The sequence below is a fragment of the Notamacropus eugenii genome, chromosome 2, assembly GCF_028372415.1.
Source record: "Notamacropus eugenii isolate mMacEug1 chromosome 2, mMacEug1.pri_v2, whole genome shotgun sequence".
Taxonomy (NCBI): Eukaryota; Metazoa; Chordata; class Mammalia; order Diprotodontia; family Macropodidae; genus Notamacropus; species Notamacropus eugenii.
The window spans coordinates 370,806,452-370,830,821 of record NC_092873.1 but is presented as its reverse complement, the minus strand read 5'-3'; the positions used below and the strand labels follow the sequence as shown (position 1 = coordinate 370,830,821).

General features: G+C 41.9%; 1 protein-coding gene across 1 annotated transcript in view; it reads right to left on the bottom strand.

Annotated features, from left to right (window-relative positions):
* LPO (lactoperoxidase) overlaps positions 1 to 23,745 on the bottom strand; it is a 39,601-nt gene extending 15,856 nt beyond the window's left edge. Inside the window, exons 1-7 of the mRNA XM_072646830.1 lie at positions 23,504 to 23,745; positions 17,021 to 17,128; positions 16,201 to 16,288; positions 12,383 to 12,555; positions 8,876 to 8,993; positions 3,447 to 3,576; positions 2,707 to 2,913 (exon numbers count right to left, since the gene is read on the bottom strand). Of these exons, the coding sequence (XP_072502931.1) occupies positions 2,707 to 2,913; positions 3,447 to 3,576; positions 8,876 to 8,993; positions 12,383 to 12,555; positions 16,201 to 16,288; positions 17,021 to 17,126 (822 nt within the window). The 5' untranslated portion in view covers positions 17,127 to 17,128; positions 23,504 to 23,745. The remainder of the gene's footprint in view (positions 1 to 2,706; positions 2,914 to 3,446; positions 3,577 to 8,875; positions 8,994 to 12,382; positions 12,556 to 16,200; positions 16,289 to 17,020; positions 17,129 to 23,503) is intronic.
* Between the last annotated feature and the right edge of the window lie 625 nt (positions 23,746 to 24,370).

Below are 24,370 nucleotides of genomic sequence, written 5' to 3'. Positions count from 1 at the left end.
TTTTTTTAATGTGAAAAAGCTACTTTTCATAGGGGAAAGGGAAAGTGTAAGTACAATGGAAAGATCTCTGGTTTTCATGTCAAAAGACTCCAGAGTTCAAGTATTTGGTCTTCCACTGACTAACTGTGTGACCTTGGGCAAATTACCTCCCCTCTTAGGGCCTCAAGCTCCTCCCCTATGAGATGAGGTCACACAGGGGTCATTCAGCCCTTCAAATAACCTATAAGATGAGGAGGTTGAGGTAAATGTCAAGGTATCTTCCAGCTCTAAGATCCTATGATTTCTTTCCCTGAACCTTTGTGATTGAACCCTTGTGATTACTGTGGGAGGGAGGGAGAAAGACAGAGGGTCTGAAAGACAGAGGCTGAAAGGTTGTGTTTGTCCATTGCCAAAGAAGACCATGCCATCAGAAAAATGATGACACGACTTGCACTTGACTTTGTTTTGAGTGAGGGAGGGCTGTGCAGGTCACCAGCCTCACTTCTCCTCCAGAGCCATCTGGATCCAGTGACCAGATATTCATCAGGATGGCTGGAGATGACCCAAGATGCACTGGGTGACCTTGTCCCCTTTAGGCCAAGGTCTATGCAGGTACTCACTTAGGGTGAGGCAACGCCCATTCATTGAATACGCCATTCATAGCCAGGGCATGGCCCCTTTAATGGCACAAAGAAAAGAAAGACATCAGGCGAGGAGAGAAACAGCTACAGTTATTGTTGATAAGGATGGCAGGAATCTGGCAGAAACAAGTAGAGGGACACCCTCCTCAGCCAGAATGCCTTCTCTGCCAGAATCCTAGCAAACTCCACAGAGGTGGAAAGTGGCAAGGTAGGTGGTATGGCATTGGTGAATGGCTTGAGGATACAAGAATCACAGAATTTCAGGGTCAAAAAGAAATGCTGTAGCTCTCTATTCGATCCATCCAATCACCCAGATCTATCCAATCTATCCAATCCATACCTCCAAAGGAATTCCCACTACAATAGCCTAGAGAAGGGGTCCTTCGATCTTTTCTTGAGGACCTCTAATGGAAACTCCTCCCCTCCCTCTTTAGGGAGCAGTTTTAATTACTATCATTTCGAGTCTAATTTTGCTTGATTTGGGGCATCTAGGTGGCCCAGTGGGTAGAACACCAGTCCTGGAGTAAGGAAAACCTGAGTTCAAATCAAGCCTCAGCTGTTTGACCTGTGTAACCTTGGGCAAGTCACTTAATCCTGTTTGCCTCAGTTTCCTCATCTGGAGAAGGAAATGGCAAACCACTGTAGTATCCTTGCCAAGAGAGCCCCAAATGGAGTCATGAAGAATCAAACAGGACTGAATACCAGTAACAACAATGTTACTTCTTTGCAACCTCTATCCATAGCTATACTTATCCAAGTAGAACAAGGTTCTTCTTCCATATAACAGTTTTTCAAACAATAAGAGGTAGCATTTAGAAAATACTTTAAAGTTTGCAAAGCACTTTATGAACCCACTCGTGTGATCCTCACGACAGCCCTGGGGTGGTGGTGGAGGGGTGGGGGTGGGGGTGAAGTAGACCCTATTATTATCCCCATTTTAAAGATGAGGAAACTGAAACTGAGAGAGGTAGGTTAAGTGATTTACCCAAGGTTCCACAGATAAGTGTCTGAGGCATAACTTGAACTCAGGCCTCCCTGTTGCTACCTAGTTTCCTCAAATATATGAAAGAGAAGGAGGAAAGGGGGAAAAAACATTTATTAAGCTCCTACTGTATGCCAGGCACTATAGAATACTAAGCACGTTTTACAAATATTATCCCATTTGATCTTCAGGGAGGCAGGTGCTATTATTATTCCCATTTTACAGTTGAGGAAACTGCAGCACACAGAGATGATGTGACTTGCCTAGGGTCACAAAGCTGGTAATTGTCTGAGACTGGATTTGAACTCACGTCTTCTAGACTCCAGGCCTAGAATTCTTCCCCATGAAGCCAGTCCTCAGGTCCCTTTAAGTCTTTTCTTCTACACCTCCTTCAGCTGTACACCCAAGGCCCTTTTCCATTCTGATTGCCCAACTCTTGGCACCCTGCAGATGATCAGAGGCTATGTGCTACAGTGGGTAGAGCACTGGACTCAGAATCAGGAAGACCTAGATTCAAGCCCTGCCTTAGATAATAGCTATGTGACCAGGAGCAAGTCACATGGTCTCTGTGATTCTCCATTCCCTCACTTAGAAAATTAGGATAATAATAACTCCTGCTTCATGGAGGTGTTGTGAGACTCAAATGAGACAATGTGTGTAGAGGGTTTTGTAAGTCATAAAGGGTTACGTAAATGCAAGTCATCATTGTTGTCGTTGTCATCATCATCATCATCATCAGTTTCCTTCCTACGCTATGGGGTCCAGTATTCCAGATGGGGTCTGTGAACAGTATAGCATGACCACCATTCCTTATTCTGGGCAGGGCTAAAGAATCTTGTTACTTTCATTGCAGGATTGTTTAATGGACCCCCCCCCCCCCCCAAGCCCTACACACATCTGCTCTTCTCTTAATGAAGCCCACTAGGAAAAGCTTAGCTATCTACTGGGAAGTCCTGATCTACTCTTTGTCTCCCTCTTGCTAAACCAGTGCTCTAGTTTTGCTGACTCTGAGACTATTATCAAAGGCCATTCCACCACAAGGAAGGAAAGCATTCAAAGACAAAACTGAGACATGACAGAGGGTAATCCCAACAAAGAGCCTACCATGATGGGGAAACAGTTGTCTTCTTGGATGCAGTGTTCGTCACATTGCTTTTTGGTGTCCTCGCTAAGCATCAGCTCGGTTTCTGGAGAAAAGTCAAGGTCATGGTCCACCCACTGTCCCCATTGCATGAGGATCAATGACCAGAGTGGATCAAGATCATCATCCTCATTCAGATAGCTGGCTATCTGATTGGACACCTCTCGGACCTAGAGGAAGAGGAAGAGGAAGAGGAGAAGTCATGACAGAAGGAAAGCAAATGATCTGGGGTTTGGAGGATGGAAAGGATAGTGGAGCTCAGCTGCTCTGGCCCCAAGGCATGGGGTCCTCAAAGTGCCAAAGAAAAGACAGGCTCTGGGTGATGGGGGAAGGCTGTGCCCAAGGGACAACTAACTTCTCAGACAGAGCAGATAGATAAAAGCTCTAGTAAAATAACATACAATGAATTCAGGGTGCAGGAGCTGGATGAATGAGGATGGGGGAGAGAGAGGTAATCTGCTACATGGAACACAGGACATTCTGGCTGTACATAGCCAGTCAGCTGCCTCTGTCCAGTTTAGTTCAGGGAGATGCTTGTAGTCTTTGCTTCCACCTACTGGAGCTTTAAGAAAACTTATTGAGAATTATGTTAAATGGTAGTCATTTACATAATCTCCACATCCTTCTCCAGCTCTTACTCATCTATTGTTTTCTGTCTCTTTTTCTTATTTCTCCATCCGTGAAAATGAATTCTCCTCCTTACCAGTGGGAGATGGAAGCCGTTTCTCGTCTTCCCAGGAGTCCATCCATACGGCTGGGAAATCCCATCTTCATATTCTGCAGGCAGCCATCGGGCCAGTGCTCTGTTTGATGAGCCTAGGGTTGGGTCCTTTCTGAGATGGAGGAAAGAACAGAGTTCTACCTTCATTCAGGCCCTCTTAGCCTTAGATAGATAGATAGTAGAGGAGACCGGCTTGGGGTGGGGGGGCGATTTGGGGGAGTGTTTCAGGTATAAGATCCTGTGAGGAACAGCAATTCACAGTGTGGTATGTGGAGCTTTTTGTGCCTGAAGCAAATGGTGGTGGTGGTGATTGTGAGGAGGGGATGAGAGTGGTTTGCCAAGGAGGAGGGAGTGGTGCAAGATTTCTATATGGTTGAAGGACTGGCTACCACTGTGGAGAGGAGGCTGAAAGGGTGGGGGAAGCCACAAAGAAAAAGAAATGATTCAGAAAGAGGCCTCTGGCTCTGCTGGGGTTCACGGTGTGAGCCAGGCAGGAGGAAAGTTGTGGCCAAGAATTATGGAGCATAAACTAAGAATAGAAGGAAACTTTGAGTCCACCTAGTTTGAAATCATCAATTTATAGTCCCAGAGAAGTCAAATAAATTGCCCAAGATCACACAAGTGGTAAGTGGCAAAGCAAAGAGTCAAACCCTGGTTATTTGACTCCAAATCTGACACTTTGCACTATACCATGCTGCCCACACCTTCCACTTTTCCTGGCTGCAGAGGGAGGGAGTGACCCCTGAAATGTGAGTACAAGGGTTGGGACAGGCAAGGCAGAAGGGATAGTCCCTGGATAGTTCTGTGTGTTCCCCCTAAATTTTCTGCCTTGGAATACAACTTTGATGGCCCTACCTTAGTTATGTTTTGGTGATGAGAACTCTAACTGCAGAGAACTGTTAACTGTGAAGATAATTCAGACTTTGAGTTCTGATTCTCCTGTGTAGTAACTGTGTGATCTGGCACAAGCCATTTTATCTGGAGGAGAACACATCTTAATTGTTTAGCACATAATATATGATATTACCTAAAATAATAACATCTCACTTGGGAGGAAACATCATGGTACAGAGCATGCTGAACACAGAGTCACAGGACCTAAATCTGAATTTGCCACTTATTATCGTATTACCTGCAGTACAATTACCTGTAAACTTGGGCAAGTTAATTAACTTATCAGGGTCTTAGTTTTCCTATCTGTTAAGTGAAGAGTTGGACTCAGTAATTTCTAAGGCATCTGCCAACCTTAGATATAAGAACCTATGGTTGGTTGCAGCCAAAGGAACATATGCTGAGCTTCTACAAAGATATAAAGATGTTGCAGTATATGTTGGTAGAGGATGCATCCACAATAAAAACAAGACTTTTTTTTGTTGTTGAGGCAATTGAGGTTAAGTGACTTGCCCAGAGTCACACAGCTAGTAAGTATCTGAGGCTGGATTTGAACTCAGCCCTCCTGACTTCAAGGCTGATGCTCTATCCACAGCACCATCTAATTGCCCCTCTACTTTTCCTTCCTTCCTTCCTTCCTTCCTTCCTTCCTTCCTTCCTTCCTTCCTTCCTTCCTTCCTTCTTTCCTTTCTTCCTTCCTTCTTTCATTCCTTCCTTCTTTCCTTCCTTCCTTTTTCTTTCTTTCTCTTCCTTCCTTTCTCTTTCTTTCATTCTTTCTTTCCTTCCTTCCCTGCTTTCTTCAGTGCTTCCTTCCTCTCTTGCAATTGAGGTTAAGTGGCTTACCCAGGGTCACACTGCTAGTAAGTGTTTGAGGCTGGATTTGAACTCAGTGGAAATTTTAATAAATACTTATTAATTGATTTCAAAGAAATCAGAAATAAATGTCATCTCATATATCTTATCTTATCCTACAATGAGATGAAGTGAAAAGACCTCTGGATCTGGTATCAATAGAGCTGAGTTTAGAACCTTGGCTTGACCTCTCTCAGTCTCAGTTTCTCCATCTGTATATGGAGATAATAGGGCCTTCATATAGCCTGGCATTATGGATAGAGAACTGGCCTGGAGGCCAGGAAGACCTGGGTTCTAGTCTTGCTTCTGATGCATGTTGGCTCCATCAGTGTAGGTGGGACTCAAAATCTTTCAGTGCCCCTGGCACCTTTCTAAGTCCTAAGTTCTAGACATTCAGGGATCATGTGACCTGCATTGGTAGAGGGAGCTCCCATAGATTCAGCTGCAAAAATGGTGTAACCTACTTTGGCAAAAGAAAGATGCATATACTCTAGCGGTTCCCCCACAGTCCACAAAATATCTGTAAAAAATGACTCTCAACAAATTCTAGAGCAGCAGAAGCCATAGAATGACAGAGTGAAAGAGATTTCCAGCAACCTGAAAGCCTGACAGGAAAGGTCTATCCCACAGGACACTGAACCAAGAGGATCCCAGGCCTATCCACACAGCACAGGGCAGAACAGGACCAAAACAGTCCTCGGGGGCAGAATTCACAGCAGGGAGGGTCCCAGATCCCTCAACCCACAAGTGACAAAGAAAGCTTCAAAGGTCAGTGTGGGAGGGCTTTCCCAGCTGGGCAAGAGGGGTGTGGGGTCCCCCCAGCACTGACTTCATGCAGTAGCAGCAGTGGGCTGCTACGGTGGCCATGGAAGCAGCCTGGGTCCATTGTCCCAGTGACTCAACTTAAAGCCTCTAGGGGAATTGAGCAGGGCATATGAACCTTAGCCCTCAGTGGTGGCCCCACCCCCTACCCAAAGCCTGTGGGGAATTGAATAGCTGATCTGAATCTCAGCCCTGAGCATGGTCCTGGGAGGAGGAGGAGCGCTAGGATCCTCCTCTTGACAAAGGAGTCAGAAGTCAAGCAACTGGCTGGGAAAATGCTCAGAAAAGGGAAAAAAATAAGACCATAGAAGGTTACTTTCTTGGTGAACAGGTATCTCCTTCCATCCTTTTGGATGAGGAAGAACAATGCATACTGTCAGAGGAAGCCAAGGTTTCTGCCTCCAGTACCTCCAAAATGAATATGAAATGGGCTCAGGTCACAGAAGAGCTTGAAAAGAGAGTCAGCAGCTTGCTAAAGGCGAATCAAAAAAAAATACTGAGGAAAATAACACCTTTAAAAATAGGCTAACTCAATTGGAAAAAGAGGTCCAAAAAGATAATGAGGAGAAGAAGGCTTAGAAAGCAGAATTAGCCAAATGGAAAAAGAGGTTCAAAAGCTCACTAAACAAAACCAAAAGACTGAAAAAATAGAAGATAATGTGAAACATATCATTGGAAAGACAACTGACCTGGAAAATAGATCCAGGAAGGACAATTTAAAAATTAAGGGACTACCTGAAAGCCATGATCAAAAAAATAGCCTAGACATTATCTTTCATGAAATTATCAAGGAAAACTGCTCTGATATTCTAGAACCAGAGGGCAAAATAAATATTGAAAGAATCCACCAGTCTCCTCCTGAAAGAGATCCAAAAAGAGAAGCTCCTCGGAATATTGTGGCCAAATTTCAGAGTTCCCAGATCAAGGAGAAAGTATTGCAAGCAGCTAGAAAGAAACAATTTGAGTATTGTGGAAATATAATAAGGATAACACAGGATCTGGCAGCTTCTACATTAAGGGATCAAAGGGCTTGAAATAGTATATTCCAGAAATCAAAGGAACTGGGGTTAAAATTGAGAATCACCTATCCAGAAAAACTGAGTATAATACTTCAAGGGAAAAAATGGTTGTTCAATGATATAGAGGACTTTCAGGTATTCATGATCTAAAGACCAGAACTGAATAGAAAATTTAACTTTCAAACACAAGAATCAAGAGTAGCATGAAAAGGTAAACAGGATAGAGAAATCATAAAGCACTTTCTAAAGCTGAACTGTTTACATTCCTACATGGAAAGATATTTGTAACTCTTGAGACTTTTCTTAGCATTTGGGTAGGTGGAGGGATTACACACACACACACACACACACACACAGAGTACAGATTGAGTTGAATCAGAAAAGGTGATATCCACAAAAAAATAAAATTAAGGGTGAGAAAGGAAAATATTGGGAGGAGAAAGGGAGAAATGGAATGGGGTAGACTATCACTCATAAAAGAGATAAGAAAAATCTTTTTCAAAGGAGGAGAAAAGTGAAGAGGTGAGAGGGGAAAAGTGAAGATTACTCTCTTCACATATGGCTTAAGGAAGGAATAACATGTTCACTAAATTTGGTATCAAAATCTATCTTACACTACAGGAAAGTAGGGGAGAAGGGGACAAGTGGGGTGAAGGGGATAATAGAAGGAAGGGCAAATGGGAGAAGGGAGTTACTAGAAGTAAACACTTTTGGGAAGGGATAAGGTCAAATGAGAGAATAGAAAAAAAGGGGGGACAGGGTAGGATGGAGGGCAATATGGTCAGTCTTACACAACATGGCTATTATGGAAGTCTTTTGCAAAGCAACACATATATAGCCTGTATTGAATTGCTTGCCTTCTCAGTGGGGATGAGTGGAGAGGCAGGAAGGGAGAGAAGTTGGAATTGAAAGTATTAGAAATGAATGTTGAGAATTGTTATTGTATATAACTGGGAAATAAGAAATACAGGTAATGGGGTATAGAAATTTATCTTGCCCTACAAGAAAAGAGAGAAGATGGGGATAATGGAAGGGTGGGATATGATAGAAGGGAGGGCACATTGAGGGAAGGGGTAATCAGAATGTAAGGTGTTAAGGAGTATGGGGAGGGGAAAGATGGGGAGAAAAATTGGAACTCAAAATTTTGTGGAAATCAATGTCGAAATCTAAAAATAAATAAAGAAAACTATTAAAAAAAAAGAAAAGAAACCCTTTCCCCCTCCCTCTTAATTCCTAGGATTGTTGTGAGCATCAAATAAGAAAACCTAAATGAAAGCACTATAATAATGTCAGTCATTATCCTTGAGCATCATTTTCCTTTAAGCTGGGGTTCATTTTAAAATGGATTTTGAGATCTCTTCGCCTTTGTGGAGATCCTTTGAATAATGCAATTTTCTGTTGTTCAGTTATGAATGACTCTTGTGACCTCATTTGGGGTTTTCTTGGAGTGGTTTGCCATTTCCTTCCTCAGCTCATTTTTATAGATGAGGAAACTGAGGCTAAGAGGGTTAAGTGACTTGCCCAGGATCACACAGCTAATAAGTGCCTAAGGGCACATTTGAACTCAGATCTTCCTGACTGTAGGCCTGGCACTCTATCTACTGTGTCACGTAGCTGCCTAGAATAATACAATACTCTCCTCTAGGTATTTCCTACCATAGCAACTCTGGATGAGAAAGGGGAAGAGGTCTGGAGCACTTCCTTAAGCCCTGTTTTCCAGAAGGGCTGGTCCCTGACTGGAAGGTGGAGGGAGCAATATAGGATAAGTAGGTTATGAAGAAGGGCAGACTAAGTATCTTTCTGTTTGAGGGAGAATCCTCCATTCACCTGTTATTGCACTCTCCGGTAATGGTCCTGTAATTGCTGGTCCAGTCACACTTCTCTCTTCGGGTCACCACGTTACAGCCTACCTCATTAGAAAGCATAACCAGCTCTGGGCTGGGTTCTGTAAATGAAAAAAAGGCCCTTTCAGAAGAAAAAAGTACACTGGACACTCCTCTAAGTTTAATCTGTGCTATTAACATTTCTTCATCATTTTCTTAAATCTATACAATCAACAAAAAAATAAATCAGGCCCTGATTTGTAATACTCAGCTTGTAAGCTGGTTTGAGCTGACTCCAGCTCACCCTCTTGGAAAGGAGATATTCCTGAGGCCTGGTAAGTCTAATCTTTTCACAAGTGTACTCGCTCCACCATCTGCTTCCATACACAGGCAGTAGATGTGATTTAAGGAGGGCAAGGTTGGTGGCTCCAGATATCTGTCCCATGCTGTCTATAGTTCTTCCTTTAACACAAGGCCTGAAGGTCCACCAACTCTAGATTTATTTGAGTTACCAAGCCTCTCTTCCAGACCACCAATATTCCTGAGAAATTCAGTATACCTCAGTGTGAATCAAATCATTTGCTTCCTAATACCTACCTGAGGGGATGCACAGGGGATGGAAGACTGATGATTTGGGGTTGGGGGGTGGGTAAGGGAAAGATTTCAGGCTATGGAGAAGGAAGGTCTTGGGTGAATGGCTTTGTGGAGCCACAGAGCAATAGCAGGAGAAGTCTAGGCAGGAAGCCCAGGAGGCTAGCGCCTCTTCCTTTCTGATATTGCCCAAGTCTTTCACTGGCATTAACAATAAAGGAGGTCAAGGAAAGTTAGTAACATAGGAAGAATAAGCATAATACAGTGGACAGAGCAGACTCTGGAAACAGAAGAGCTATGCTTTCTACCCATATGACCTTAGACAAGTCACTCAGGCTTGCTCCATTTCCTCAGCTGTGTGCCACAGTGGATAGAGGAGTGCCCTCAGATACTCACTAGTTGTGTGACTCTGGGCAAGTCACTTAACCTCTACCTACCTCAGTTTCCTCAACTGTAAAATGAGGATGATAATAACACCTATTGCCCAGGGTTGTTGTGAATATCAAGTGAGAGAATATTTGTAAAATGCTTACTATTAATGCATACTATTAATAAAACCTTGTTCTATCCACGCTCCCCATTTATAAAATGAAGAGGGTTGCACTATTTGGCTTCTGAGGTCCCTTCTAGCTGAAGAGCTATGAACTTAATCTTATGAAGCTGAAAGTCTATGAAAACGGCCAGCCTGGGTTCTACCCTCACATACCCTGCATCTTAGAGATTCCCCAATCCTTCCTATTTCTCTGCTCCTTTTCCAGAATTGTTTGAAGATGTTTTTTGAAAACAGGATCCAAGTTATGTGTTTGGGTGGGGGCAGGAGAAGATGTTGAGAGTGACAGACTGTTTTTTGTTTACTGTGTATTTTCTCTGAAAATACCCCTAATCTTTCCATTTAGTCATAATACAAAAAGAAACCAAAAATAAACAAAACAAGACAAACAAACAAAAACACCCCACCCTCTCTTCACCCCTCCACTCCAATTTGGTCTTGAAAAAAATTAAAATTGAAACACTAAGGCATTGTTGATGGAGTTGTGAACTGATCCACTCATTCTGGAGAACGATTTGGAACTTTGCCCAAAGGACTCTAAAAGTGTGAATACCCTTTGACCTAGCAATACCACTTCGAGGGCTGTATCCCAAAGAGATCATAAAAATGGGGAAAGAACCACATGAACAAAAATATTTATAGCACCTCTTTTTGTGGTGGTCAAGAACTGGAAACTGAGGGGATGCCCATCAGGTGGGGAATGGCTGAACAGGATGTGGTAAATGAATGTAATGGAATATTATTGTGCTATAAGAGATGATGAGCAGGCAAATTTCAGAAAAACCTGGAAAGACTTATTTGAACTGAGGTTGAGTAAGGTGAGTAGAGCCAGGAGAACTTTGTACATAGTGACAGCCACATTGTGTGGTGACTGACTTTGATGGACTTGGTTCTTCTCAGCAAAACAACTCCAAAAGACTCATGATGGAAAATGCCATCACATTCAGAAAAAGAACTATGGAGTCTTGCAAATGGAAGCAGACTGTTTTCTTTTTTTTTCCTTTCTCATGGTTTCTCCCATTCATTCTAATACTTCTGTACAATATGACTAAAGTGAAGATATGTTTGATAGGAATGTGTATATGGAACTTATATAGGATTACATGCCATCTTGGGGAGAAGGAAGGGGAGGAAGGCAGGGAAAATTTAAAACTTATTGAAGTGAATGTTGCAAACTAAAAATAAATTAATTTGTAAACAAAAATTAAACATGTATCAAAAGTAAACTTCATATATTTAACAGACCAGCATCTGGGGGGATTAAATCTTCTTATCAAAACCATGAATTTCTTAACCATTTAAGGTGCTTATGGTGGAAAAAATACTATATTTTAAAGTACAAATATGTAATTGATATTACCAGCACAGCCTGCAATATTAAAGATCCCAGAGTTTTCTTGTAGGCTAACAAATCCTGTTTGAAGTTTACATCATCACAAAAATTAAATGATTTCTACATTATAACCATTTTGCTTCCACCATTTTCTTTCCTTTTTCAAAAGACGGGAGAAAGCAGAAAATGGGGAAAAGGAAGAAAGCACCAAGTGCTACTTTTAGGCATCTATCTCCCCACAATTAAAGCAAAGAAATCCCCTCCTAGTGGCATTTTTATGACATTTTGAAGGGAAAATTAGGGTACTTTTCCCTGGGTGAATCATCCTGTCAGATTCTCTCAGTTTGGAAAAAATAAATTTCACTTATAAGTATAGGGATTAGTCCTGTGATTTCATTGGTTTGGGGAACTCCCAGGTGAGAAAACTCCCTCTGCCAATGCAGAGTAGCACCTTCCCTGTAATGTGATGTCTCAGAGAGTAGTCTGGGACACTGAAATATCAAATGATTTGGCCAGATCATGTAAGTAGTAAGTATCTGAGATAGAGTATGCACCTAGACCTTCCTGACTATGAAGCCAATTCTTTATTTGGTTTAATCTGCCTCTTACCTCCAATAAAACAATCTTAATTAATCTCTATCTATAGTAGACTGAAATGTCCTCCACTCTGGATTTTCCTGAATTTAGCATTTGGCCTTGAAGGAAACTTTTCCCTTCACTGGGCCTCAGTTTCCTTCTTGCCAGTAAAAGGAGTAAGGATTGAATTAGATGATTTCTGAGGTCCCTTCCTACTGGAACCTCAGCCATTCTAAGGAACCATCTGCCTTTAATTCATGGTGCTAGGTAGATGAAAGTGAAATGTAGTATGCAAAAGTATATTTCCATTAATTTGCTCAATGAACATTAATTGAGTGGGTATTAGAAAAAAGAATGCTTTTTTAGGGGAAGGGGGGTATCAATATTAAATTCTGTTTCTACAAGAAGAATCATCTCCCCCCACCAGAGCCCTGTGACTTTGGGGAGGTGGGGAGCTGTACCTGTGACATTGCTACCGGACACCAAGTTTATGTGTTCTTCTTGGTTTAGAATCTTGAGGCACTCTTCCCACACTTGGGCCTTGCGCAAGACTTCCCGAGTCTGGCCAGTAGCCTGTTTGAAGATTTTGGACAGCTGGAGAGGAGTGGGAATGCTCTCCTTGAGCGTCTTCACCCTATGTGGAGACAAGGTAATTGGCCATTGGTTAGAGGAAGCCCAGTGGCAACAGGTCCTGCCCGAGGGACTAGAGGGCTCTATTCACCATCAATAAGATTGTAGGCTGTTGGGTGGGTGCTTGCTACACAAAAGGGTCTGGTTTCCTGCCCTCTTGGATCTCTTTTGGGAATTTCATTCCCTTCCTCCTCAGCTATCAGTGGGACCTCTGTTCTATCTGTGGAGCCATTGCAGATCAGTCTGCATTTTACATTGGAGCTTGTTAAAGAAGTATTTCAGGTATCTTACAGGAAAGGCTGTTCCACGTATCTCCAAGACAAGGGAGCATCATTACTCTTCAATTTCCTCATCTATAATATTGGCCATGGGAAATTTCTGTTCTTTAGGGAGAATGTAACATCCAGCAGACATACACTAAGTGCTGTGAAATAGGTACTTTGGTGGTTTCTGACTCTAGCATTAAGAAAAACCTAACACTTATCTTGGAGAGGAGTTATTTTTGAGCACATGGCCTCTCTTGGTGGGTCACTCAATAAATGTTTTGCTTTTAAAGCTTTTAATAATTTGACCCTAACCTATCTTTCCAGCCTCAGTGGATATGATTCCCCTTCCTTCACTCTACAATTCATTTCATCTGGTCTTCTCTCTGTTCCTAATGCACGACACCTCACTTCTCATTCTGGTCCTCTTTCCTTGTCTCTACCTCTCAGAGCCCCTCTCTTTCTTTAAGATCATGCACCTTCTTCCTGAAGTCCTTCCTGATCCCCCCATCTGCTGGTTCCTTGCTTTCCAAGCTACTGGGTATTTAAGTACTTTGTAGACAATGGTATTTATCATTTTATACCTATACTTTTTTACATTTATGTATGTCCTGCTGTGTCTTTCCTGTTAGAATGTCAACCCCTTGTGGGTAGGGATTGTTTTATTCTTTGTACTTTGTACAAGCACAGTGCCTAGCATCGAGTAGGTACTTAACAGACACACTTGTTGATTGATTGCTAAATAGATGGACATTGGGGGGATACTATTACAAATTTGCAGACCCCTTTTTCCTAAGTCTTAGAAACACGTTAGCCAAACTCAGCAGCCAGGAGGACTGACTTACAGACGATTATACCTGAATTTCCATCCTGTCCTCCAAGCAAGAAATTCCTAAGAATATGTTAATGGCAAAACAGTATTAAAGTTTCTCTCAAAGGTCCTCTCTGTTGTTTAGTCATTTTTCCAGTCACGTCTGACTCTGTGACCTCTTTGGGGGTTTTCTTGGTAAAGATACTGAAGCGGTTCGCCACTTCTTTCTCCCGGTCATTTTACAGATGAGGAAACTGATGCAAACACAATTAAATAACTTGCCCAAGATCACACAGCTAGTGAGTGTCTGAGGCCTGATTTGAACTTAGGTCTTCTGACTCCAGGCCTGGTAATCTATCTACTGCACCACAACTCCAAAATACATAATCTTCCTGGCTTTCTTCAACTCTTAACCGAAATCCCACCTTTTGCAGGAGGCTTTTTGCAGTAGCCCCACCCCCAGCATCTTCCCTCTGAGATCACCTTCTATATGTTCTGTCTATATCTATATGCACATAATTGGTTGCACGTTGAATCCCCCATTACATTGTGAGTTCCTTGACAGCAAGGACTGTGCTTTTGCCTTTCTTTCTTTTTTAAAAAATTAATTCATTTAAAAAAATGAAGATCCTTCTCTCCCTTCCTCCCTCTCCCTTTTCCTTCCAAACCTCACTTCATAAGCAAGAAAAACAATTACAAACATGGATAACCCAGAAAAACAAATCCCCTGCATCGTTCATGTCCCAAAACGTCTTAATCTGCACTCTGAGTCTATCACTAGATCTCTAAAAGGAAGTAGGAAACCTGTTCCATCATGAGTCCTCTAGAATTGTGGTTGGTCATTATGTTGATTAGAGCTCCTAAGACTTTCAAAGTTGATTGTCTTTACAATATTGTTAAACATATAAATGATTCTTCTGGTTCTTCTTGCTTCACTTGACATCAGTCCATACAATTCTTATCAGGTTTCTCTGAAAATATTTTCCCTTTCTTTGTATCACCAGTACTTAGAACAGAACCTAGCACATATTAAGTGTTTATTAAATGCTGGTTGAGTAAGTTTCTGACAGAGTCAAGGACAAAGACTCATTTTGTCTCCTGATTGGTGTTTTTTTTTTGTTTTGTTTTTTTTGTTTTTTAGTGTGGCCCTACATGAGGAAGGCAAGTCTGAAATACAATGACATGGTATAGGGGTGGGAGAAGCACATAACCTCCATTCCTAACTCCTCTCATGCTTCTGAATTAGGTGACCCCTTTCTGAAAACTGATGCTTTCCTTACCCTATTTCCTACATTTTCTCTCTTTTCGTTTTCCCAGATCACATACACCACCTTGTGTTAATCTTTATTCACGTCTGGGACAGTGGACACACAGAGACTTTGATTTATTTGAATTAAGGATAAGCTTAAAAATCCAGAGTATTTAGGTGTGGTATCAGTCTAACATGCAGAAAGATTTTGAGAGAGATACTTTTGCGGGGAGAGTTTTAAGAACAGAACAGAAAAACACGATATAGGTCTGGGTTTCTCACAGATATAATTCTGTCCATGGGCAGTGTACTGTCAAACATCCTCTTCAAGCTCAAGGGTGTGCAGGCTGAACCAGATTAGTGTTACTGGGAAATATTTAGCAATATAAACAAATATGTAATAAAACAGAAAACATTGCACTTAAAAAATAAGTCAACATTTGGCCCAAAGGGATCTTTACTTACAGTTTAGTATCTTTCTATTTGAGTTTGACATCACTGCACTGGATGACCTCTCAAGGAACGAGGAAAACCTACTTCTGACACACACCCTAGTTAAAGCTCTTATTGTTTCTACTAGGCTAGGACCACAGTCTCCCAGTTGGTCTACCTGCTTTAATCTTACCCAGGCTAATTCCCTCTGCCCACAGCTGCCCAGGTGATTTTCTCTACCTATTGTCTTCTTCCCTGGCTAGGGCAAACACACCTACGAAATTTCTGAGTTCTGAAGTCTCCCCTACTCAGTAATTCCAGTGACTCCCTATTACCTCTAAGAACAAATGTAAACTTTTCTGTCTAGCATTTCAAGCCCCGCTCTACCTTTCCAGCCTTTTTATACCTTGTTCATTTTCATATGATTGTGTCAAACTGGTCTTCTTACTATTCCATGAATCTCTTATGTCTGCAATGAATTAGCTTCCCCTCCCCCTGCCCTGCCCCCCCATACCTGGAATTCACTTTTTCATCTCTGCCTCTGGAAATCTCTAGGCTTCTTCAGGACTCAGCTCTGGATCCACATTCTATATCAAGTCTTCCCAAATGGCTAGTCCCTCTCCCAATTTTTTTTTTTTAAACTGTGAATATCTACTTATGTGTATATTGTCTCTCCCAATAGAATGTTAGTGTTTGAGGGTTGGGTCTAGTTTGCTTTTGTGTATTCCTAGCTCCTAGTAGTTCACATGGTAGGTATTTAACAAAATTACCAAATATTAAGTATTTTGCTACTATCCAGTGGATGGTCAAGAATGATGTAAGCATATTCTCTACATGCTGCCAGCTGACAAAGAGGAGTCCATGCTGTCCCCTCCTCCATCTCTGCTCACTTACTTGTTCCGGCCAGCTAGGAAGGCCTTGTTAACTTGGCTCTTGGCTCTACTCACAGCTTCATGGATGATTTCTGCACTGTTGATATTTTCTTTGTGCGGTAGGGAAAAGAGAGAACAGAAGATTAGTTGTGGTCCTGAAGACCCCTGCAGCACCTAACTCTACTTTTTTTTTTTCCACTGCTAAGATTCAGAGTTCAGTTTGATTGACCAGGAAGTCGTGGGATTGAAAAGAACAGAAGGCCAGGCAAGATGGCACATACCCATGATTCCTGATATTGAGGAAGCTGACAATAGTGGATCCCTTAGGACTTCTGAGTTGCAACTGAGCTAAAGCTGGCTGGGTGTCCCCCTCAAGACAAATAGGGTTATCCCCTTACCCCTAGCGCAGGGTTACCTGATTTCCTAAAGAGTGGGTTGAAACTTTCTTGAACATCAGTGGTGGGATCGGACCCATGAGTGAGTGGGCACTGCTCAGTTTTTATCTTTGTATTTTCAAGCATCAAGCATAACACCTAGTACATTGTAGGAATTTAATAAATGTTCATTGAATTGAACTGGATTGAATTAGACTAAAAGGCTGAAGGTGGAGAAAGGAAGAGAACAGTGGAATTAAGGCTAGGCTTTTCCTGGTTTTCCTCTGAGATGGGCCCAGTGCCTTACCCCACAAGCGAGTCTCACAAAGAAATATGCTATCCTGGTCACAGAACTCCAACACAGGGGGAATAGGATTGGCATTCCTATGGCCTACCACAGTTAGATCTGGTGCTAGGCCAGGCCAGGTCAGGTCAGGGGGCATGTATATTCTTAAAGGAGGCATTTACCATTGGTTACAGATTCAGTAGGTGGGATCAAGGTCTGTGCAGATGCAGTAGACTGGACCAAAATCAATGATACCAGGAACCCAGCAAAGGAGAGAAACAGCTTCATCCCTGAAATGAAAACACCCACAATTCAACAAGGGTTATCTTTGTCAACCCTACCCTTGCCTGATGAGAGGCTTTGAACACCTAAAAGAATCTGGCAAATCTGGCAAATCTGAGAAACACCAGAACGTGGCAATGAGAAGAGGAAAAGGCTCAGAGGAGCATTCATCCATTACTCTACTTTGCATCTTCCCTGATGTCTCATCCTGTTCCCGGCCCCGCCCATGCTTTCAGGATTTCTTTTGTGTGTTGTCTCCTCCTTTAGATTGTAAGCACCTTGAGGGAAGGAACTGTCTTTCTTTTTACTAACTGTATCCTCTGTACTTAGCATCATGCCTGGCACATGGCAGGGGCTTAATAAATGTTTGTTGGATTTGGATTAATAATAATAAAGGTAATAGCTAGTATTTATGAATAGTGTCTCAAAATCTTAGTGTACTTGAGATGCCCTGCATGGAGTTTTAAGGTTTGCAAAAGCACTTTAGAAATGTTACCTCATCTTATCCTCCCAACAACCCTGGGAGGTAGGTGCTATTACTATCTTCATTTTAAAAGGTGAGAAAATTTAGGCAAGTAGAGGTAAAATGACTTACCCAGTATCACACAACAGGTAAGTATCTGCGGCTAGATTTGAATTCAGATTTTCTTGACTGCCAAGTCTATTGCTCTAGCCACTAAACCCCCTAGCTGTCTAATTTAGATTAGATTTAGAGTTGGGTCATCGAGGACAACCACTTCATTTTACAGATGAGGAAACTGAGACTCAGGGAAGTGAAATAACTTGTTTAAGGTCACATGGCTGTGGCAGAACAGAGATTTGAACCCAGGTCATCTGACTTCAAATCCACTGTTCTTTACACTTGAAGGAGGGAGCAGTATTTAGGGACAGTCCAAACTTAGATTCACAGTCAAAAGCACTCATCATCTTTGTCATCTTCATTATCACGCCAGCTGGCATTTATATAGAACTTTAAGTTTCATAAATTGCCTTACAGGCATTTTTGAATTTTAATCTTCACAACAGCCCTGTCAGGTAAGTGCTACTGGTATTATTATCCTTGTTTTATAGATGGGGAAACTGAGCCTGGGAGAGATTAAGCAATTTGCTCAGGGTCACCAAATTAGCAAGTTTCTGAGGTGGAATTAGAATCCAAGTTTTCCTAATTTCAAGATCATTGCTCTAACATTTTCTCTCAAAACATCCTCCCAGGTTTTTTGAATTAATGCCAGCTGCGTGCTAAGTAACTACTGTGAGGGACTCTAAGAGAAGTGAGAGACAGTCCTTGTTCTTGAGAAACTTGTCCTCCAGCTGTAAGATGGGACATGGACAGAAAAGGGTAACCAATACCACCAACCAGCAAAGCAACCAACCAACAGTATGTGGTCAGTGCCAATTAGGTTCAGATACAGGTGTCCAGAGGAAGGTGTTGTCCTTAATCCAAAGCTTAGCTGCCAGCTACCATTTGCATGGTGGCTGCATCAGCCTGCCTACTCTCCCTACTTTCTCATGACTCCCATCAATATTTCTTAATATCAACTTCTATATCCCCCATAAGGTCTTCCCCAGCTCCCTCCTGAACATCTGCCTGGATTACTTGGTGTCACAGAGTATCATATTGTCCCTTTTCTGCCTAGGATAACACTCTTATTGACTTGCAGAGGTCTTTACTAGACAAGCTAAGGCAGAGACAGTAAGGTCCTTGCTTCCCACAACCAAGTACTGATATGATACTTTAACTTTCCATTATGTAGTCATTCTCAGAGAAAGTAAAGGCTGATAATTATTCTGTCCTTGATATAACTCTCTTCTCCTTCCCATGCTCCCTAGTCCATCATGGCTTCCTACCACTGGATCTTTGGGGGAGAGTACTAGAATGTTCCAAAGTCTTCACTCCCCATCAATCAAGAGTTTCCACTTCTGGGAAGGTTCTGGCAGAGTGCCTTGTCTTGAAACATGGGTTGGTGTTGGAGTCAGAGGACCTGAGTCTGATTTCCACCCTTACCACCCACTGTATGACCTTGGGCAAATCACTTACTATTTCTCTGCTTTGGTTTCCTCTTCTGTGGAATGAAGACATTGGACTGGGTGACCACCAAGCCCTTTCAATTCAATTCCACAAACTAATTAAGTGTGAACTTTGTGTAAGACTTATTTTTTTGTATGTATTACTTTTTTAATATGTATGTATCTCACAACTAGAGTAGAAACTTCTTGAGATAAGACTTTCTTGTACCTCCTTGTGTCACACACAGAAGTAATTTAGCATGTAACTGGTCAGCTTTCCTGGAAGGATGTATTGAGAGGCAGCAGGAGACAGTGGTTATCAAGCTGGTCTTTGAGTCACAAAGGCATTGGATTCAAGTCCTACCCCCTTTACCTTGGACACATACTGGCTGCATTACCCTGGGCAAGTAATTTAACTTCTTGATTCCCTATGTGTTTGAATAAGATTTTAAGTTGTGGCAGAGAATAATGCAAGGCATTATTTTAAAGGAGATGAAGGCAAAAAAAATATCAAACAGACCCTCAAGGAGCTTAGATTCTAGGGGATTGGGAGGGGAGGACAGTAAAACTCAACATATAAATAGAAAGCACATAGAAAATGATACAAAATATTTGGAAGAAGAGGGAAGACCATTAACAACTGGGACCACCAAATTGGCCACAAAAGACCAAAGGGAAGAATTGTGGGGAAACTTGGGGAAGGGCAGATCAGTAAAGGGGCTAGTGACCCTAGGATAGCCTACTCTAGAGTATTACTATTTGTGGGTGGGCAAAAAGACTGTTCAGGACATTTAATGGTAAGCATGGTAGAAAGAACACAGCAGTTGCTAAAATCCTAGTCTGGCTCTGCCACTCACTATCTGAATAGACAAATCATTTTTCTCTGGACCTCAGTTTTCTCATCTGTAAAATGAAGCAGTTAGACTAGATGACCTCTGAAGTAATCGTTCAGAACTTTTTGAGTATGGGGCCCCTCTTTAGGATCCAACTATTTCATGGACTTCCATGTGATAGTTGTACTGTCCATATCTAATGTTAGAAGAAATACAAAATAGCAATAGGTTCCTAGGGATTCTTTTTAGACCGGTTCTGTGCCTTAATTGATACTCAAATGCCTAGAACTCCCAGTAAAGAATTTTCCTCTACCATTGTAGATCACTGATCTGTAACTTACTATCTTAGAGAGTTGCCTGAATATTGAGAGGTTATATGCTTGGGGTCAAACAGCCAGTATGTATCAGAGGCAGGTCTGGAATCTGATTAATAATTATCACCAAATTTTAGAATATGGTCTAAAGTGAAGTGAAGCTTATTCCGTCTTCTGCCTTTTGTACAGGTTACCTCCTTCCCAAATGTCTAGAATATTTCCCTCTTCACCTTTAGTTTTGTACACATTTATTAGGTAGGGGTCTCACTGAACCTGGAGTTCAGAAGATCTGAGTAAAAACAGATACTAACTATGCATCTCTGGGCAAATTATTTAACCTCTGTCTGCCTCAGTTTCCTGATTTGACTCCTCTTATGGTTTTTCCCCTCTCTTGAGGTTCCTAGAGGCTCTTCTCTGAACATATTGCAACAGAAGAATTTTTTTTTTCCAGGAAGGAAACTGACCATTTTCAAGAGACCAATTGGACCTGAGCTTGTAATTCTATATAAGTTAATGAAGAGTCTGTGCAGGGAATGAAATTTAGAGACTCAAAGGCTAAGAACATCAATGAGCCAAAGGCTTTTGTTATCCCTTTAAGGTTAGTCAGTTGTTGTTGTGTAGTCAGTTTTTAGTCATGTATGACTCTTTGTGACCCCGTTTGGGATTTTCTTAGTAGAGATACCGAAGTGGTTTGCCATTTCCTTCTCCAGCTCATTTTACAGATGAGGAAACTGAGACTAACAGGGTGAAGTGACTTGCTCAGAGTTGCATAGCTATTAAGTGTCTCAGGGTAGATTTGAATTTGAGTCATCCTGACTCCAGGCCCAGCACTCTATCCTCTGACCACCCAGCTGCCCCAAGTAACAAATCCTTTTAAAATTGATCTATCCTTCTCCCAACTGAACAAATTTAAAAAACAACAAGAAGAAGACAAAAAACCAATTCCTTCATTCCTTAGCTACACAACTGGGCAAAACTAATTTCCTCTTGCTAGTGATGTGACCCTGGGTAAGTCACATAAGTTCTCCTAGCTTCACTTTCCTCATCTCCAGAGTGGTGACAACCTTATTTCATTTAGTTATTGTGAGGAAGAAATGAGAAAGCCTGTATGATTTTGTTGTTGTTCAGTCTTTTCAGTTGTGTCTGACTCTTTGTGACCCCATTTGGGGTTTTCCGGGCAAAGATACCAGAATGCTTTGCCATTTCTGTGCCCATTTCATTTTACAGATGAAGAAACTGAGGCTAACAGGGTGAAGTGTTTTGCTCAGGATCACACATCCAGTGTCTGAGGCCAGATATGAACTTAGGTCCCCCTGACTTCAGGTCCAGGACACTGTGACACCCAGCTGCCCTATGTTGTTCAGTCATGTCTAAATCTTTGTGACCCCAATGGGGTTTTCTCAGGGCATCTTCCTGACTCCAGACCCAGCACTCCATTCATCAAGCCACCTAGCTGCCCTATCAGCACTTTGTAAGCCTTAAAGCATTTTGTAAATGTCAGCTGTTGTTATGGTGGGCCAGGTAGGTGGCATGGTGGATAGAATGCTGGGTCTTGAGTCAGGAATACTCCTCTTCCTGTGTTTAAATCCAGCCTCAGACATTTACTAGCTGTCATTTAACCCTCCTGGCCTCAGTTTCCTCATCTCTAAAATGATCTGGAGAAGGAAATGGCAAACCAGTCCATCATCTTTGTGAAGAAAACCCCAAATGGGATCACAATGGGTCGGACACGACTGAAACAACACAACAAGAATTGCTATATTATTTTGCCACCCAGTGGCATTTCTGACAATCATTGTGTACCCTTTCTGCTTTAAATGCTAAGAGCCCATGATCACTGTGATGTGCATACAGCATTCTGGTACAAGGGAAAGAATGTGGAGTTTGGAGTCTTAGGATTTGACTTTGAATCCCAGTTTTACTACTTACACTTACTACATTTATAGTTTTGGATAAGTCTCTGGGACTCATTTTCCTCATCTGTACAATGAAGGAGTTGAATTAGACGACATCTGAGGTCCCTTCTAGTGCTACCTCTATGACCATGTGACATTTGGGGTCAAATGTGTGACACAAAGGTTGACCTGGGGAATAAGATCATAGCCAGGTACTGAAGCTTCCACACCAAGGCCAACAGCAAAATGTCTGAGAGCAGAAAAAGGAAAAGGTCACCCATTCCCAGGTCATACCCCAGGATTCAGAGGGTCACTTCAAGGCTACCCAATTGGCAATGACTCAGTGGGAGGAAAATCTGATAACAAACTATAAATGTCTAGAGGGGAGGTTAAACATAAGAGACCCAGCAGAATCCTTCCCTGATCCCAAACTAGAGGAGATTGTCCAAGAATACTGGAATAGGCTGAAAGAAAATACAAACTAAGATCTCCATGGACTACTCTGCTATGATGGAGGGAAATACGTCTCAAACTGGGTAAGGAATTCAAGGCTAAAACCAAACCAAAAAAAAGACCCAAGAAGAAGAAAATAAAGCATTTGTTTAGATCTTTTATGCTATAAATTATTCTCTAGCCTTAATCATAGGGTCTGGGACTTCTAATGGTTTATTAAATATGCAATATGATTTAGTACTTCTGAATAAGTCAGACCAATATGACCCAGTTTGGGGCTCAGAACTGCCTGATCCCATGTTCAATGGAGAGCAGCTGTGAGCAGAAAAAAAGTTTCAGACGTAGGTCCTGAGAGAGACCAATTCTGGCCTAGTCAGCTGGGGGTCAAGTAACATCTAGCCTCCTGTTGCCTGTTGGCAGCCATCCACTTAGGAAAGGAAGAAGAAATCCTGATTGCCCTGCATTCAAACCACAACATTCAAAATAAAACAGGATGTCTCCACATATAGGACCAAGTTCTCAAACCCTTTTCTTAGAATCAGGAGACTCCAGGCTCTTGTCCCCTGTTCTGTCACTATCCAGCTATGTGACCTTAGGCAAGTCACTGACAAGTCTTGATTTCCTTCATTATAATAAATATAATAAAAAGTTTAGATGTCTCTTCCAGCTCTCAAGTATTCTATGAGTTAAGTCTCAAGCTCAGGGAGTTCATTACTTTCTCTCTTCTGACTACAGTGGAAAGGAGTTCTTATGGTGGCCAGAAAATCTCACCCAAGGAAATGCCAGGCCAGGGCAAATCCATCACTTCCCTGAGAAACCGTATGGGAAATATCATTACCACCACTGGAGAAATTAGAAGAAGTTAGCTTTAGTAGACTTACTTGCCAGCTGCTGTGGACTCCTCAGGCCAGCAGGATGGTTGCTGTACTCAGAGAAATCAGACTTTTATACCTTCTGGCAACAGGTACTTTCTTGGAAAAGTCCCAGAAGGAAAGATACGGAGAGGGGAGTGGGAGGAATTGGTTTGGCTTGGAGGAACAGCTCAGGTTCAACAGGAAACACCCAGTGACTTTGGGCAGATGCACGAGGAAATGTGCCAGACTATTAGTGATTGGTTGATGCAATACTACTGACTCCAACTGAAGCAACTCATCATGCCAGGATGTTCAAGGTTAAACACACATACATCCCTATTCCCACTCAAGAAAGGAGTGGCTAAACTCGAAGTCTACTCTATGCCATTTTCCTGCTTTTCTCCAAAAGGGGAATTGGTTTTCCAGTTAGTAATGGTTTATTATCTTATGACTATAGTCATTATTTTATCTTCCTCCCTCTCGTCTTTTACTTATCTCTCAATAACTTGGCTCAACATGTTGCTCAATCCACTTGATTGTCCTTCTGCCCCTGAAAAACTGAAAATATTAAATGATAATGGGAAAAATCCCACACTGAAAGTCAGGACCTCTGGGTCAGACAGGATCCCTCTTCTGCCACTGACTTGGGCAAATCACCTTTTTTATTCAGGGGTTTAGTTTCCTCCTTTGCCAAATGAAAGCATTCAACATAGTATCATCGCTCAACTGCTGGAAAAAACCATAAAAACAATCTAATCCAACTCTTTCATTTTGCCAGATGAAGAATTGAGGCCCAGAGAGGTGAAGTAATTTTCATTATATCATACAGATAAGCATCAGAAGCAGGATTTGAAAATACAGGCCCTCTGACTCCAGAATCCATGGTCTTTCCAT